The sequence below is a fragment of the Dromiciops gliroides genome, chromosome 3 (assembly GCF_019393635.1).
Source record: "Dromiciops gliroides isolate mDroGli1 chromosome 3, mDroGli1.pri, whole genome shotgun sequence".
NCBI classification, from domain to species: Eukaryota; Metazoa; Chordata; class Mammalia; order Microbiotheria; family Microbiotheriidae; genus Dromiciops; species Dromiciops gliroides.
The window spans coordinates 42,325,536-42,341,390 of NC_057863.1; the positions used below are offsets into that span (position 1 = coordinate 42,325,536).

Consider the following 15,855-nt stretch of genomic DNA (forward strand, 5'->3'; position numbering starts at 1 on the left):
GGGTGCAGAAAATGACATATTATGTTTCAGGAACACCAACTAGTTCAATTTGATGGTAGAATAACTTAATGTAGCGGGGGTAGTGGTTGTGGGAGAGAGAGAGCCTACCAAGTGAAGTCAGAATTTGTTGAATGATGGACTGAGGAGTCTGGCTTCTATTTAATTAGACATTTTGAAGAGAAACATGCAAAGATCATAAGTTATGTGAACTATACTAGATCCAGGATAATTAAAACATTGAAAATGTTTTTGACTTTTTCTATCTCTTTATTCATTTAAATATGCATACACAATTTGCCTATATATCTTGGATACCAAGTCCTTATTAGAGAAAGTTGATACAAAATTTCCCCCCCATTCCACCACTTCCTTTTCTATCCTTGTATTCATTTTAATAATTTCTTATAGGGGGCAGCTAGGTGGTGCAATGGATAGAGCACTGGCCCTGGAGTCAAGAGGACCTGAGTTCAAATCTGACCTCAGACACTTGGCGCTTACTAGCTATGTGACCCTGGGCGAGTCACTTAACCCCAATTGCCTCACCAAAAAAAAAAAAATGGGGGGTCACCACCTAGCTGCCCCTCAAAAAATAATTTCTTATAGGATAGTAATGTTCCATTATATTCACATACCAAAATTTCCCACTGCCAACCTTTTCCATAAAACCCCTCTAACATTAAGTATTCTCATCCTTTGTCATTCTTGACATTTTACTGGGGGTATACTAGGAAACGGGGGGGGGGTTCTTTTTATATTTCTCTTAGTACTTGGAACAGTTCTTAATGTGGTTGTTAGTAGTTCACAATTCTTGTTTTTTGTTTTTATAGGGATTTATCAAAGATGTTCATGAGGATTCCTTGACAGTTGTTTTTGAAAATAAGTAAGTTTTTCTTTTTTAATTAATGCATCATCTATTTGTTGGATCTTTATTTCTAAAAGCCTCGAGTTTGAAAAAAATTCCACTTAGTTGCCTTTCCTCAGTCTGTTGTAAACATATTTTTCTCACAGTCATGCATACAAACAAGTATGAAGTGTCAAATAAAAGGGCTAAGTTAGTTTCTGAATGAGTTGGACAGAGCTTGAAACTGGGAGATGCAATGATGGGAGAAATCAAGAATTATCTTGGGATAGTAATTATACAACATATTTTAGGATGTAGAAGAAAGGTAGAAGGCTCTAAACCTCCCTTTAAGAAAAAATCATTTAGTCCAAATACGTTCCACCACATCATAAGACCTATTTTAAAGCAGAGACTCATGCACATTCTGAAATTTATACAATTATATTTAGACCAGTTCAGTATAACAAGTAAACCATTCAGGGCTTTATATGTTGTCAAGTGCTAGGTCCTCTGATAACAAAACATAAGTGGCATGGAAGCTGAAAAGTAGGAACAGCAAAGGTTATTTTGAGCTGTTATTAGTCTAGAAAGACTTGATGGAGTAATATATTACATAATGACATAACCCAGTCCAGGGCTGCTAGGTCCCTCTCCAGAGCATGCAGGTGGGGGTGAGGCAGATCAAGTCAGCAAGCTCTCCTCTTGGAGCAAAACTGCCCAAGAGCTGCTCTTTTTAAGATATAGGATCAATCAGAGGCTGGGGGCTGGGGGGTGGATTTCCATCCATATTAGAAAAAGAAGGCTCAGATTTTCCATTTTTTTATTTCAGGCAACGGTGGAGGTTGGCTACTATGAGCACATTCAGTTTCTGAATTGTCTGGGTGTTTTGATAGCAATTTTAATAGCTTACAACTCCCTGGAAAATAGTTCAGAATTTTTACAAAGTTATTTTTTCTTCCACCTACTCCTTCCTCCCAAACAAAAGGGTTACGTGGCTGTGCCATTTCCAAAATAACAAGTCTCACAGCAGTAATATATTTCCAGATGATCAATCACACGTCATTTCTAGCACGTTACAGTCGAGCTAGTGTTCATAAAGCTTTATAGTAAACGTCAATGTATGGGATGCTTTGGATTTTGAATTTTTTTCTCTGCTGGTAGCCCACTGCTATCTAGAGTTTGTTTTTTTAGTTTTGGTTGATAGTGACTATGAAGTTAATTACAAAAATGTAATATGTGCTATTTTATGTGAGAAATAATTTTTATAAGTATGCATAAAATATCTTTAATTTTCAGCTGGCAGCCTGAACGCCAAGTTCCATTCAATGAAGTAAGATTACCTCCTCCTCCTGATATAAAAAAAGAAATTAGTGAAGGAGATGAAGTAGAGGTGAGTGCTTATGTTTGTTGTACAAACGTTGGTATCTATTTAAAGCACAAATAAGTTGATTTCTTGGGGTTTTTTCTTTGCTGTTATTCACTACTCTAAAATGAATGAAACCAGCAAGCCACTTGTGGAAGACATAGGCAGCGGTCACATTCTTTGAGATACGTATATTGTTTGGTCATTCTGGAATATGTGTTTCCTTTTTGAAATCAAAAGGTGGCTTGTACACTAGGAAAGAACTAGGCCTACAAATATGTTTAGAAGACAAGAGGGACTTTAAAAAAAACAAACAACTTGAAATTCTGTGTTCAAAGGAAACCAAGAAACTGAAGAGACACCAGAGGACGAAGGGAAGAGAGGGGCTGGGGGGATTTCTCTGTTCATCTGTGTTGTGTTCACCAAAATGATTTCCTGTCATTGTTCTTAGAAATTTTGAAAAGCCCTTGCAGGTTAAAAACATTTCTGCATATATTCCTCCTTTTCCCTTTCCTTCCGTGAGCTATGTTTTGTAACAGAGAATAGGAAAAGGGCAGTTTGGGCATGCATGGACCAGCTACTGCAGCTTTCCACAGCTGCAATCTCCCTTTCCTGACATTTTCTATTGCATTCCCACTATATCTTTTCTTCCCTCCATTCCATCCCAGAGAGAGGATCCCAACCCTAAAGAGAAACACAGGAAACGTAAATCATTACAACTCTCATATTCAGGTTATTTCTTTTAAATAGACTTATCTACAGGGTAAAAACAATTGGATCATTGAGAAGTGACAAAGCCCACAAGAAAATAACTTTGTAAACACAACATAAATAGAAGGTAGAAGATCAGAATTGGAACATTTCACACACAAATTAGTGTATTTTGGGGAACAAAATTAAATGAAAAAGTAAATAAATGGGGAAAGAGAAGCTGGGATAATGCCATCAGTGCTCTGCCTTTGGAGCCTTGTTTTGTCAGAAACTTGTCTTAAGCCAACTGCCCTTAAAGCGATGGTCACACAAGCTGTTTTATGTAGTATATTCCTTCCCAGACAGACACGAAATACTCCGCTATAAGATTAAAAGGGAGGTGACTGACCTCTCAGGTAAAAGGTCACTTAATTTATTTAATGAAGTAACTGCCACTTAATGTGGGCCTCTGGAGAATCCTTTTCCTAAAACTATCACTCTCCCTTGAACTCCACTCCCTCTTAAGGATTTTCCTTTCCACCTGGTCAGCGGTGAACTCTGTTCTAGGACCTTTTGGTTCTCTTCCATTGATCATTAAATCACTTTATAGAGTCATCCTTCCTGGTCTCACACCCAAGGTCTTGAAGGTGGAACCAGAGGCATCAGATACATTGTTAAATATTTTGTAATGGATCAATATACTTCCACCTACCCAGTTCAACTTAGCGAAATATATTTTTTAAATGTTGTCATGGAAAGTAGCAACAACCAATTTAAGGTAAGTCTAAGAAGGAAAATCACAATTCAGTCTTCATAGAAATTTTAACAATTGGAAAATATGAAAAAGATTGTAAGACAATAGTATAACCAATTTTTTCTCATTAAATGGAATATTTTTTCTGATATGTAATGTTTATTCCCCAATTACATGTTAAAACAACTTTTTAACATGTAAGTTTTGAATTCTAAATTTAAATGGAATATTTTAATGGATTTTGCTATTTTAGACAGTGATTGTGAAACATGGTCTAAGACTTGAAGCTGAAGATTTGTTTTTTTAAAAGATAAAATAACTTTAGAGCCTCTAGATCACTTTACAATTTAGGAAAGAAAAAGTAAATTTTGTAGGCTTATAATGTTGCAAAGGAAAATTATTTTCTTTCAAATGATTTTTTAAAATAGAGAAGTTGTAGATTTGGTTGCAGTTATTGCTTTAGTTATTGCTTACATTCTCTATAAATAAGACAACTTTTCGTCTGAACACACTCAGAGGTACTGTGGTCAAAAAGAAAAAAGCTGCTTTGGGTACTGATCCACACTGCTCAAATATCCTATACCAAGGAGCTTACTAGGTTTCTTTCTCACCCCCATCCTCATCACCAGAAAAGCCACAGTATTCTGAAGAGTCTTATCATTTTATAGTAGTTATCTTGTTTGGTTTTTTTAATATCCATGAATGCACTTATCAGTTTAATTTATATTCCTGTCAGAGAAGCTAAATGTTATATTCGTGGCCTGGAGTGAATTTTTATGAAAGATTCATCAACCTTTGAAAACAACTGATTCGTAGTAATGGGCAGCTAAGTGGCACAGTGGATAAAATGCCAGGTCTGGAATCGGGAAGATAGACCTAATCTGGCCTCAGACACTTAGCTGTGTGATCCTAAACAAGTCACTTAACCCTGTTTGCCTCAGTTTCCTCATCTGTACAATGAGATCACTCCAGTATCTTTGCCAAGAAAACCTCCATATAGGCTCCTGAAGAGTCTGAAAGGACTCGACAACGAGAACATAACTGACAAAACTGAAATAAGATGGTTGTCTTAGATTGAGTGGAAGCTTGTCGGGTAAGACTTTGAAGAGTAATTATTCATATGCTCAAACCCAGGTATTTAGAGTATAAGCAAGGGCCTTTTCCCTGTTTGTTGAATGCAATTTTAATTCTAATAATAAAACCTTAAATTTCTAGGAAACATTTCCTTGAAGCAGAATTCAACAACAACAAAATTGGATTCTCCTAATTGTCCTAATGGAATCAATCACATCTCCTAAGCAACCTGTCATTTCAGGATGGTAATTTGGATAATCTGTGATGTGATATGAGTGTTTAAATTTTATAACTATGTCCTTTCAGGTTTATTCAAGAGCAAATGACCAAGAACCATGTGGATGGTGGCTTGCAAAAGTCCGGATGATGAAAGGAGAAGTAAGTTATTAACACCTAGTAGGGTGCATTTTTTTCCCCACCATCTAGTGAATGGAAATGAGGAAATAATTAAGAACAACCTCTTCTGAGTGATTGTTTAGGAAAAGGATTATTGCTGAAAATAACAGCAATAGCACCCTTTATATATCTTTCTTGATTTCAAAATCCTGTGCCTAAGAAATCCTGTTTTGTATAGAATGGCTTGCTTGTGGGAAGCAGTGGCAATTCATTCAGATGGTTGAAATCTGTGGTTGGTGAGGAACAGTATACCTAGAACCAAGTACCTTTAGAAAGACGGTTTCATTGGGGTGTTCACAGATCACCCCTTGGTGTCACGTATAGAAATGAGTGTTTCTCCAGGAGAATTCTTGAATAGTTGTGAGCACTGCTGCTAGTAGTGTGTGATCAGTGTTAGCCTCACTATGGAAACGTCCCTGTATCCCCACAGTAGAACCAGGAGCTGAAGGTAAGACCACATGTAGGATAGGTAGAAGCATCCTTGGCAGGAGTTCTTACTGTATGAAATGGGGCAATTGTTAGAAGTGTGATGTAACTGACCGAAAGGCTGCTGCATCAGCCAGAGGCACAGCAAAAGTGCTCATCCCTCTCATCCCTCTCATCCCTCTCATCCCTGCTGAATTGGTTGATCTTCTACCACCAGTTCCAGTGTTACGGTGGCCTTCAGAATCAATAACAGCCAGTCTCCTGCCACCCTTGTCCACTTTGCCCTCAGTCTTCCTACCACATTCCTACTTTGGTTTGGTAGGGACTTCATGGGTTACTGGTATTGTCCCATAGCCAAACTTGTTAAAAGCTGCCTACTCTTTGAGAGTTGAGCTGAGACAGTAGAATAGGAATTTTCTTTCCGGGTTGGAGAGAGGCAAACCTTTGTTCCTCCTACCTCACTACACAGGGCAGTCTCCTCTATTACTCAGCAGGGTCTCCTTTCCTGCTCAGCCCACCTGTCTGTGCTCCATGGAAACCTTTGTTCATCTTGAAGCAGCCACATTGGGCGTAGCTGGCTTACAAGGGTGAAAGCAGGTCTCTTAGCTATAGCTAAGAGCAGGGGAAGAAAGGAGGTGAGCTTGGCAATAAGACATCAGTGAATCGTTTCCTGAATGATGGGGGTAACATAGGCAGTAGATTGGGGAAGGATTTGCCTCCTCTACAGGCCTTGCCAATAATGGGAGACGATTGTTCCTGCACACAGGCTCCTGGTGTGTATTGTGCAAGCATGCACAGGCTAGAAAGGAAGCCGCTACCACATCACAGGATCCTGGGCTTGCCATGGGATATTAGGTCATTGATCCTAAGCGGCCCCCACCCCCATCATCACAGAGCGGCACATGCTTAAAAAGGAAACCAATTTTCATGCAGTGCAGTTATTAGGATGTTAAAATCACAATCCCCAGGTTGCTCTTTGATTTAAATGGACTTGGCAGAATTTTGCATCTTGGTGTGGATAGATAGATGGGCTGGAAATCGAGAAGACTTTGAGTTAAAATCTGACCTCAGCCACTTACATAGCTGTGTGACCCTGAGCAAGTCACTTGAAATCTGTCTGCCTTGGGTTTCTCAAATGTAAAATGGGGAGTCATGGTGGTATCTACCTCCCAGAGTGGCATTGGTGAGGATCAAATGAAGTCATTTTAGTAAAGCACTTAGCACCATGCTAGGCACACAGTAGGTACTACCTAAATGCTAGCTATTAGGGAAAGTGGGTGTCATTTATGTAGCATGGCAGCAGCATCCTGTTCATCCTATTTGGGTGGGACACAGTCCTCACCTTTTTTTCCTTTCCTGGATCATAGAAATTTCTTACATAATTTAGTGGTGTTCTTTGATTGTATCAAATAAAAATTGGGCTTCTTGTCCAAAAGGTCTGGTTTGTAACATGTGAGGCTCTAAATCATCTTAAATTTGAGGTTTCTGATTCTATAAATACTTAGCAAGCTCATAATTTGTAAAACCCATACATTAAAGGTGAAAACCTTTTATGATTAGCATCATGTTGCAGAGGTGTGGGAAGATTCCTGCTTTGAAGTTAGAAGAATACTAACTTCAGGATTCTGTTTCTGACCCCTTGAAATTTTGTGACCATGGGCAAGTTATTAATTTCTCTTAAGTCTCAGGTTTTTTTGTAAGATCTATATTGCATACCATTAGCTAAGCGTTTATTTTGTTCATTTCTAATAAAATACACAGTGCCTTTTGTAGGGGAGTGGGGAGAGGAAAGTTCTCTGGCCTTGTATCTATCTCAGTTACTTACTTGATTCTCCAGACTGGCAGAGTGTTCTCATTTATATTCAAGTTAAATTTTTCCTTTTTGTAAACTTTTTTGGGTCACCTCTGGAATTAGATGGTGACATAATTTTTTGGCTTAAAAATAAAAGAATCTTAAGAATTAACCTATTAGTTCCAAATGTCTAAATATGCCAATTTGGAGGGCAATTTTTAAAAAATATGATATGTAAAGACAGATATTTAAGAAAAGTTGCAAGTAGGATTTCTCTTCAACTGTACAATGCACTCGAACTTCATAGAAATAAAACTGTTCATTGTATTACAAAATAGTGGAGAGAGCACTGGAATTAGAATGAAAACTATTAGGTTAAGTTCTCTCTGCCACCTGCTGTTATGACCATGGTCCCTCGTGACCCATCCCTGGGCCTGAAAAAGGGATAAAGACACAAATGTTACAAGGAAATTGTCTGACATCCTAGCATACATCACACATAAATGGCTATTGCTATGTTTATTGCTCTTAAACACAAGATTATTATTAATATAATATGGCAGCATTAGCAGCACCCACACCTAATGTGATACAGTTAGATAGAATATATCATTAGTAAATTTGAAATACCACAAGTTTTGAGACTCTAGGGATTAAAAAGAGCATAAGAAAATCCACTAAGGCATACAAATGCAGGTACTTTAATCTTAGGAAAAGCAATTGAGCTATACCTAGGTCATACATGGACAAATAAAAAAGTTGAATGGTGTTAGTGGGGCTTTTGTACTCGATGTTTGTACCTTTTCAGATGAGAGTATTTTAGTCTCTTATTTTCTTCCAGTTTTATGTCATTGAATATGCTGCTTGTGATGCCACTTACAATGAAATCGTCACCTTTGAACGACTTCGACCTGTCAATCAAAATAAAACTGTCAAAAAAAATACCTTCTTTAAATGCACAGTAGATGTTCCTGAGGATTTAAGGGAGGCGTGAGTAATTCTGTTTACTATTCAATCATTTTAAATATTTAAAATGACTATCTCTTCCTGCAATATAAGTCTCCTCTCTCTAAATGCCCATTAAAATCCTGTAGGGAGAAAAGGTTTCTGTGAAGCAGAATTATTGGGTGAGGAATATAATATAATGCTTGGAATAATTTTCATTATGGTTTCCCTATTCATTGATGTTTCCTTACTGTCTTTGCAGTATTACCCATTAATAAAAACCTACATATCAATTAATTTCTTTCTAGGTGTGCTAATGAAAATGCACATAAAGATTTTAAAAAAGCAGTGGGAGCATGCCGGATTTTTTACCATGCTGAAACCACGCAGTTAATGATACTGGTAAGATGTTACTACATTTTAAAAAGAACAAATGTTTCCAACATAAATATTGTAAAACATACTGAATCTATTTCTTTAAAGTTTTGAGTTCCAAATTCTTTTCCTCTCTCATTCCCTTGCTCCCTCTTTACCCTCCCCCCTCCCAGCAATCAGATACAGGTTATACATGTGCAATTATGTAAAACATTACCATATTAGTCATATTTAAAAAGACTGAGGTAAAAGAAAAAGAAAATGCAAAATAGCATGCTTCATTATCAGTTCTTTCTCTGGAGGTGGATAGTATGCTCATCATTAGTCCTTTGGGATTATTTTGGATCATTGTATTGCCGGGAGTAGTTGTCATTCACAATTGCTCATAATGCTGTCACTGTGCACAAAGTTCTCCTGGTTCTGCTCACTTCACTATACATCAGTTCAGTCTTTCCAGGTTTTTCTGAAATCATCCTGTTTGTCATTTCTTATAGCACAATAATATTCCATTACAATCATACCACAGCTTGTTCAATCAGTCCCGATTTGATGGTTATTCCTTCGATTTCCAATTCTTAGCCACCACAAAGAGTTGCTATAAATATTTTTTGTAAAGTTTTTTTTTTTCCTTTTTCACAGTTAATATAGTCAACTGTTTCCCTCCATCCTATTCCCTTCCCCATGATATTTACTCTATTATCTATCTTCTTTCACCCCTTCCTCTTTATCCCCTTCCCCTCCTATTTTCCTGCGGGGTTAGATAGATTACTCCACCCAGTTGAGTGTATAAAACATATTGAATCCTAGATAAACTTAAACCTTGATAATAATGATGTCTTATAACTTAAGGGTGAACATACTTTTATATGCTTCTGCAGCTTTTGCAGGATTCCATCAATGGGGTCACTGCCTGAAGTGATACACATGTTGTTATCTAACCTGCCAGGCCTTTTCATTCTTAAGGACTCTTAGACTTCCCATAAGTCCTACTGATCCACCTGATTGCCCCTGGCCTTTTTCCAATTTTTGACATTGACATTATACTTAAGAAATAAAATTTTATATTTTCTAATTTTCCCCTAGTATCATCTTCCCTTTTCCTTCTCTAACCTACAGAAAGAGTAGGGAAAAAAAATGTTTTCTGTTATATGTTACATAATATATCACATTTTATATTCTATTCCCCTGATGGTAGGCTCACAGAGCTCTGTATTTTCTACATATTTCTTCATGTACATTGTCTCTTCTGAGAGACAGTGAATGACTAGGTCTGAGCTAGCTTTTTTTTCTTTTTGTATACCTAACATCTAAGTAATTGTCACAGAGTAAAGGCTTAATTAAAAAGTAGATGAATGCCTTGTTTTTGATTATACTCAGTTATGATGTGAATTTTCTTACAAACATAACATTTTCCACCTGGATATTTTTATTTTGTAGTCTGCCAGTGAAGCAACTGTGAAGAGGGTCAATATTTTAAGTGACATGCATTTGCGAAGTATTCGTACCAAACTCATGCTTATGTCAAGAAATGAAGAAGCCACCAAACATTTAGAAGTAAGTAGGTTTATTTAAAGTCCAGTTATTTCAGTATGATGAAATCATTATTTGCTTGACTTTGGGTACTACTTGTCTGAGTAGTGAGCCTAGAGCATAAATTGTAGAAATTCTGCCTAAGAAGCTCCCAATCAGCTTAAGATGTTAACCTGGGAAATGTTTAACAGAATTAGTGAAACTACAACATAACTAATGTTTTCTGTCACTATGCCTTATTTGCAGGATGGCTATGCTAAGTTTATGAAGGAAGGATGTATAGGACCAGGGTTTTCCTCCACTTGTTCCCGGGCTAAACACTTTTAAAATTTGCTAACAAATGCTGTTTGTAATATGGTTTCTATGGCAAAATCTGTTCTGAATTTCAGTTAAGATAATCAAACCTTCTAACACAACTTATTTGATTTTGGGGGGACTGTATACCACAGACTAGGAGAATATGCCCCTTTTGTTAATTATAGGATGACCTTGGGAATTACTGATTCTAATTGTTTGACTTTTTTCCATGATGCTGTACAGTAAATAATTTCCTCTGTCTTCCTAGTGTACAAAACAATTGGCAGCAGCATTTCATGAAGAGTTTATTGTGAGAGAAGACTTAATGGGTCTTGCAATAGGAACCCATGGTAGTAATATCCAGCAGGCTAGAAAGGTTCCAGGAGTCACAGCAATTGAATTGGATGAAGATACTGGAACATTTAGGATCTACGGAGAGGTAACATTGGATGGCTTTTCCATAATGGTTACATTTTAAAGTATTATATTAAATTTACCATAGCATTTTAAAAATCCTTTTTGCTTAGACTGTGTTGACTAAATCAGGGCTTCTGAACCACTTGCAGCCCCTTTTTGCCTAAGGAATTTTTACACAACTCCAGGGGATATAAAAAAGGTAAACATAACCTTTTAGTGTGTGTGTGGGGGGGGGGCGGGGGAGGCAGTTGGGGTTAAGTGACTTGCCCAGGGTCACACAACTAGTAAGTGTCAAGTGTCTGAGACCTGATTTGAACTCAGGTTGTCCTGAATCCAGGGCCAGTGCTTTATCCACTGTGCCCCCTAGCTGCCCCCCATAGGATATAATTTTTAAGCATCAGGATTTTGGGGAGAGGGACTTTATATTTAAGTAACTTGGAAATGCAGCTTTTACTATATATAATTTTTACTTCACCTGCTAGAAATGTATACCTTGCTTGTCTGTGTTTGGTGACATGCTCCAAAATTGTTTCTTCTTAGTACTGATTCTGTAGTCTCAATGAAAAGCACAAGTGATAGGTAAACTTTTATAACTTAGCTTTATTTTATTTATATTCTCTAAGTGTATACCAGAGAGTGTATGTTAATTAAAAGCTATAATTTTATATCCATTCTTCCAAATCCTAATGGTTGATGTTGTCAATTAAAAAAAAAAAGGTCCTTTAAGTGATAAACTAATTGATCTTTTTTCCCCCATTATTGAAGTTGGGGGGGGGGTCCTTTAAGTGATATAGCTAGCTAATTGATCTTTAAAAAAAAATCATTGACTTCCCTCTGATAAAGAGGTGTCATAGCTTTCTTCTCAACTGTGCTAAAACTTTAGATTTCCCTTACTGCTTAAATAATTTAGAAAATCAGCTCATTAAAAAAAATTCTTTTTCTTAAAGTTTCTTAAAGGTTAAAAAGTATTTCTGCTCTGCCTTTGAAAACTAATTTGGACAATATAGATGGAAATTTAAAACCATTTCTTGTACTATTGTTGGAAGAAAGATTTAGATGAGATCTTTAGTCCTGGGTTCAAAGTCCACTTTGTACTAGTTGTCTTGACATAAGTCTTTGTCTTAACCTCATGTGTTAAATTAGGGTCTTGGATTAGATGATGATGTCATGTCTAGCTTTAAAATGCTTTGATTCTCAGAGCCCTGTAACAGTGACTGGGGTACATGTTTTGTCTTCTGTTATCTTAGATATCATTTAGTACTTAATCATCAACCCATTGCATTTGTAGTGCTTAGACAGATGAACTTTTAGGGGAGTGTCATTGGGCCACTTAGAATATAGCTTTTTTTTCTCCCATGGTGTTTCAAGTGTACCTGGATAACTCTAATAATTTGTTTTTGTTTTTTCCCTTCTCTAGAGTGCTGATGCTGTAAAAAAAGCTAGAGGTTTCTTGGAATTTGTGGAGGACTTTATTCAGGTTCCTAGAAATCTAGTTGGTATGTAACCCTGCTAAATCTTAATTTATTAGAAAGCACTTAAATAGATTATATAGTGACTTAATGTTGAATTATATTTGATGATACTTTTTCCCCCATATGTAGGCTGCTTAAACTTTTGCAGATTATAACCATAATGGTCTTTAAATCTGTAGTGAGAATTTTAATATCTACATAATTGGATTTTGCATCTTGCTACTTTGTCCCTAATTTTTGTTATCTACTCGTGTGGAAAAAAAAAAAAAGTAAAATACTCAGTTTTGTTTTCTGTTTTGTGTATGAAACACTGCAGAAGGCAGTTTTTGGATATGAACTACTTCCTACCTCCTGTACTCACCTCACCCCTTCAGGGCTCATGTTATTCATGTGGCCCTAAGAATTGTAGATTTTCATATTTGTTGTGTGTGAAAATGTTTGTTCCCTTGTTTAACTTAGATGGGGAGAAACTGAGAAGACTTAGAAATTGAAGTTCCAGAGGGATGAGTTATGGTGTGGGTGTGATATTGGGGGGGGGGGGTCTTGGCTGTTCTAGCTCCTGTTAGAAACCATTTGAGCAGCCCTGATTTCTTTGAGGAACCTTTGGGTTATGATTTTGGCTTAGAAGTCAAGAAAGAGGATTAGAATTGTGGGAACACTAACTTCCTCCTGGGCACAACCCTCCTTTGTTCCAATTTCTTTTCTCTTCATGATGGTCTCCCATTTCTGCTTACTTGTTTGAAATAGAAATGACTGATTGAATGCAATGTTTTTTATTGGATTTAAAGCAGCCCTTCTAAATTTAAATTGGAATCTAAAGGATGAACTATGTTTCTTACTGTAGAGAACCGTTGCCTAAATCCTGAAAGCAGCAGTAGAAAGGGCATTGAATTTGGAGTCAGATAAGCTGACTTCAGATCCTGGCTTTACCATGTGACTTTGAGCAAAATTTTTCACTTCTGGAGTTCCATTTTCTTACTAGCAAAGAGAAGGGGCTGTACTGCATGACCTGAGGTCTCTCCAGTTTGAAAGCCGTGATTCTGTGACGCCATTATAGCAAAATTCTTATATAATGTACCCAGTGCTATATAAATACTATATTATTTCTGCATTGACATTTACATCTTCGAATTCCCTCTTTTATTCCCCTACTGGCTTGTTTGACAGGCTGCTTTTGATTTAGGGCCTCATTTCTGTAGTACTTGAATTAATTGTCATTTATTTAAACATCTCAGCCTCAGTAACCTTATAGTGAGTTTTTGCTGTTTTCAAATTCTGTATTGCCCTTCATTGGTCTCTCTGACTAGGGTTGAAAAGTGCCTGGGAATCTCTTACTTAGGTTGATTCAACAGCTTCTTTAAGTGCTTCTCTCTCTCTCTCTCTCTCTCTCTCTCTCTCTCTTTCTCTCTCCTCCCCCCCCCCCCCTTCTCACCTTTGTCTTTGATTGCTTGGTGTTCGAATAATCCTGGGCAGGACAGGAGAACAGTAGTCAACCCCCCTCTGGGCAATGCAACTTTGAGGCTCCCCCAAGCTTGTAGAAGCGACTTTTTTATGGCATGCATGTAGCACTGCCCTTGCCCATTTTTCTTTAAGTTCAGAATATTCTTGGCATATAAGAAAGAGACAGGGGAATGGGATGAGAAGTGGATCTTTTACATTCTTGGCCATTACTATACCAGGAAAATAAGGCCATGTTTGGGAAGTCATAGCTCAAACCTTCTAGGTTGTATATTTCCCCTGACAAGCTCAATTTCCCCACATCCAGTTCACCTCTCCACTCTGTGTCCTCCCAAGCACTTATGCTCAATTTGTACTGCAGGTATGCTTCACTTTGTCAGTCTGCTCTGTGGAATTTATACCTATGGAAATGATCAATTAAGGTACACATTCAGTCTGTGGTGGGGCTGATTAAAACTTGCAGGTAGGTTCCTGCCACTGGCCCCAAGAATGGTGATTTGAGTTCACCTACTGCTGCTCTAGCTCACATGGGAAGGAGGGAGGGTCAGAGACCTTAAGGTTTGGGGAGAAGATGGGACTGGGAGACTGCAAAAGAGGGGCTTGCTTTCTCCTCAATAAATGGCCTGCGTCTTGGAGCTAAGGATGGAATCTCTGGTAGGACTCCATGGAATTGGCAAAGACCAAACAGCTACCATTGGATTAACCTGCTAATGTCCTATTGGGGATGCTCCTTAGGACTGAGAGGAGCTGCCTCCTTTCAGCATTTCTCCTTCTTGATTCAATGCCTGGCTGCTCCCCTGCTGCCACTTCTGCTGCTAACTCTTGGGTTCAGGTTGCCTTATCTGACTATTGGTGGGAATAAAGCTAGAAGAGGGAACTTTTCACTGCTTGGCTGCAGGCTGGCTTACTGCTGCCACTGCCCTATTTATTAATTACCCTTTTGTGTTGCGTCCAACCTTCCCTGCATGCTGTAGCAAAGGATGTGGGTTTTACAACTTCTTTACCAAAAAGCAATGCCGGTCTAGGTTAATACTGGATACTTCTGAGGGAATGAATATGAGTTGTGAATGTAAATCAATGGGAAAATAGAGTGTTTCATGGAATTTGCATTGTAATACACTTTTCAAGTATCTACTAAACAATTCCTAAATCTGAATTTGATTTCCTGGAGGATAGTGCAGTAGAGAGCTTTCTGGACTTTGTGACAAGAGTTCTGGCTTGAGTTCCATTTCTTTCACCTAGTACCTTTGTGACTTTTTATCATCTTTGAAGAACAGAATGGTGATCATTGCCCAACCTACCTCACAGGGTTGTTGTGAGGAAAGTGCTTTGAATACTGTAAAGCTGCCACAGTGAGGTTCTATAAGTGATCTTTTTTCATAGGAATATTTTTAGTTAGCAAACTCGATTTTGAGTTACTTTAAGACAGAGAGCTATACTCTTTTCATATTTCCCCCATAGTGAATAGTGCCCTGTTCACAGTGGGTATTCCAACAAATAACTGAACTATAAATAAAAAATGTGAAAAATCACAGAAATGGATTCATTATATTTTTGTACATGTTTATTCCAACACCAGCCAATGTATGAATAAGGAAAAAGAATTAGAAGATTAATTAGGCTTTTGAATTATCTGTACTACATTAAGTAGAAAGCTGCTTCCATGGTGTAATGTATAAGAATTGTGGAAATAGAACACTTGGATGTTCAGAGGGATAGCCATGGACATTGGTGTGGGTGCTTCTTCTGACAGGGTCAGCCGCCTTGTTCATCTCCATCCATGGACAGCAGACACACTCTTTTCTGAAGATTCCATTTTTGTAATACTTCCCAAACTACCTTTCCAGTTGTATAATCTTTGAAAAGCCAGATTCCTTTAATGGCACGGGAGGCTTCCCAATACCTTGGGAATAGAAATGTCTATATAATGTCATTTTAAATACATCTGTGTCATAACTTGGAATAATTAGAGGGCTATACCCTGGTGTCAGGGGGACATGGTTTCAAGTTCTACCTTTCACATGC

General features: G+C 37.6%; 1 protein-coding gene across 4 annotated transcripts in view; it reads left to right on the forward strand.

The window, feature by feature from the left end:
• The window catches only part of FXR1 (FMR1 autosomal homolog 1), a 57,410-nt gene that overhangs the window by 21,923 nt on the left and 19,632 nt on the right, over positions 1–15,855 (forward strand). For all 4 annotated transcript variants that reach the window (XM_043990973.1, XM_043990975.1, XM_043990974.1 and 1 more), the window contains exons 2-9: positions 828–880; positions 2,138–2,231; positions 5,029–5,100; positions 8,178–8,326; positions 8,590–8,683; positions 10,094–10,210; positions 10,752–10,922; positions 12,318–12,396. In XM_043990973.1, the coding sequence (XP_043846908.1) occupies positions 828–880; positions 2,138–2,231; positions 5,029–5,100; positions 8,178–8,326; positions 8,590–8,683; positions 10,094–10,210; positions 10,752–10,922; positions 12,318–12,396 (829 nt within the window). The remainder of the gene's footprint in view (positions 1–827; positions 881–2,137; positions 2,232–5,028; positions 5,101–8,177; positions 8,327–8,589; positions 8,684–10,093; positions 10,211–10,751; positions 10,923–12,317; positions 12,397–15,855) is intronic.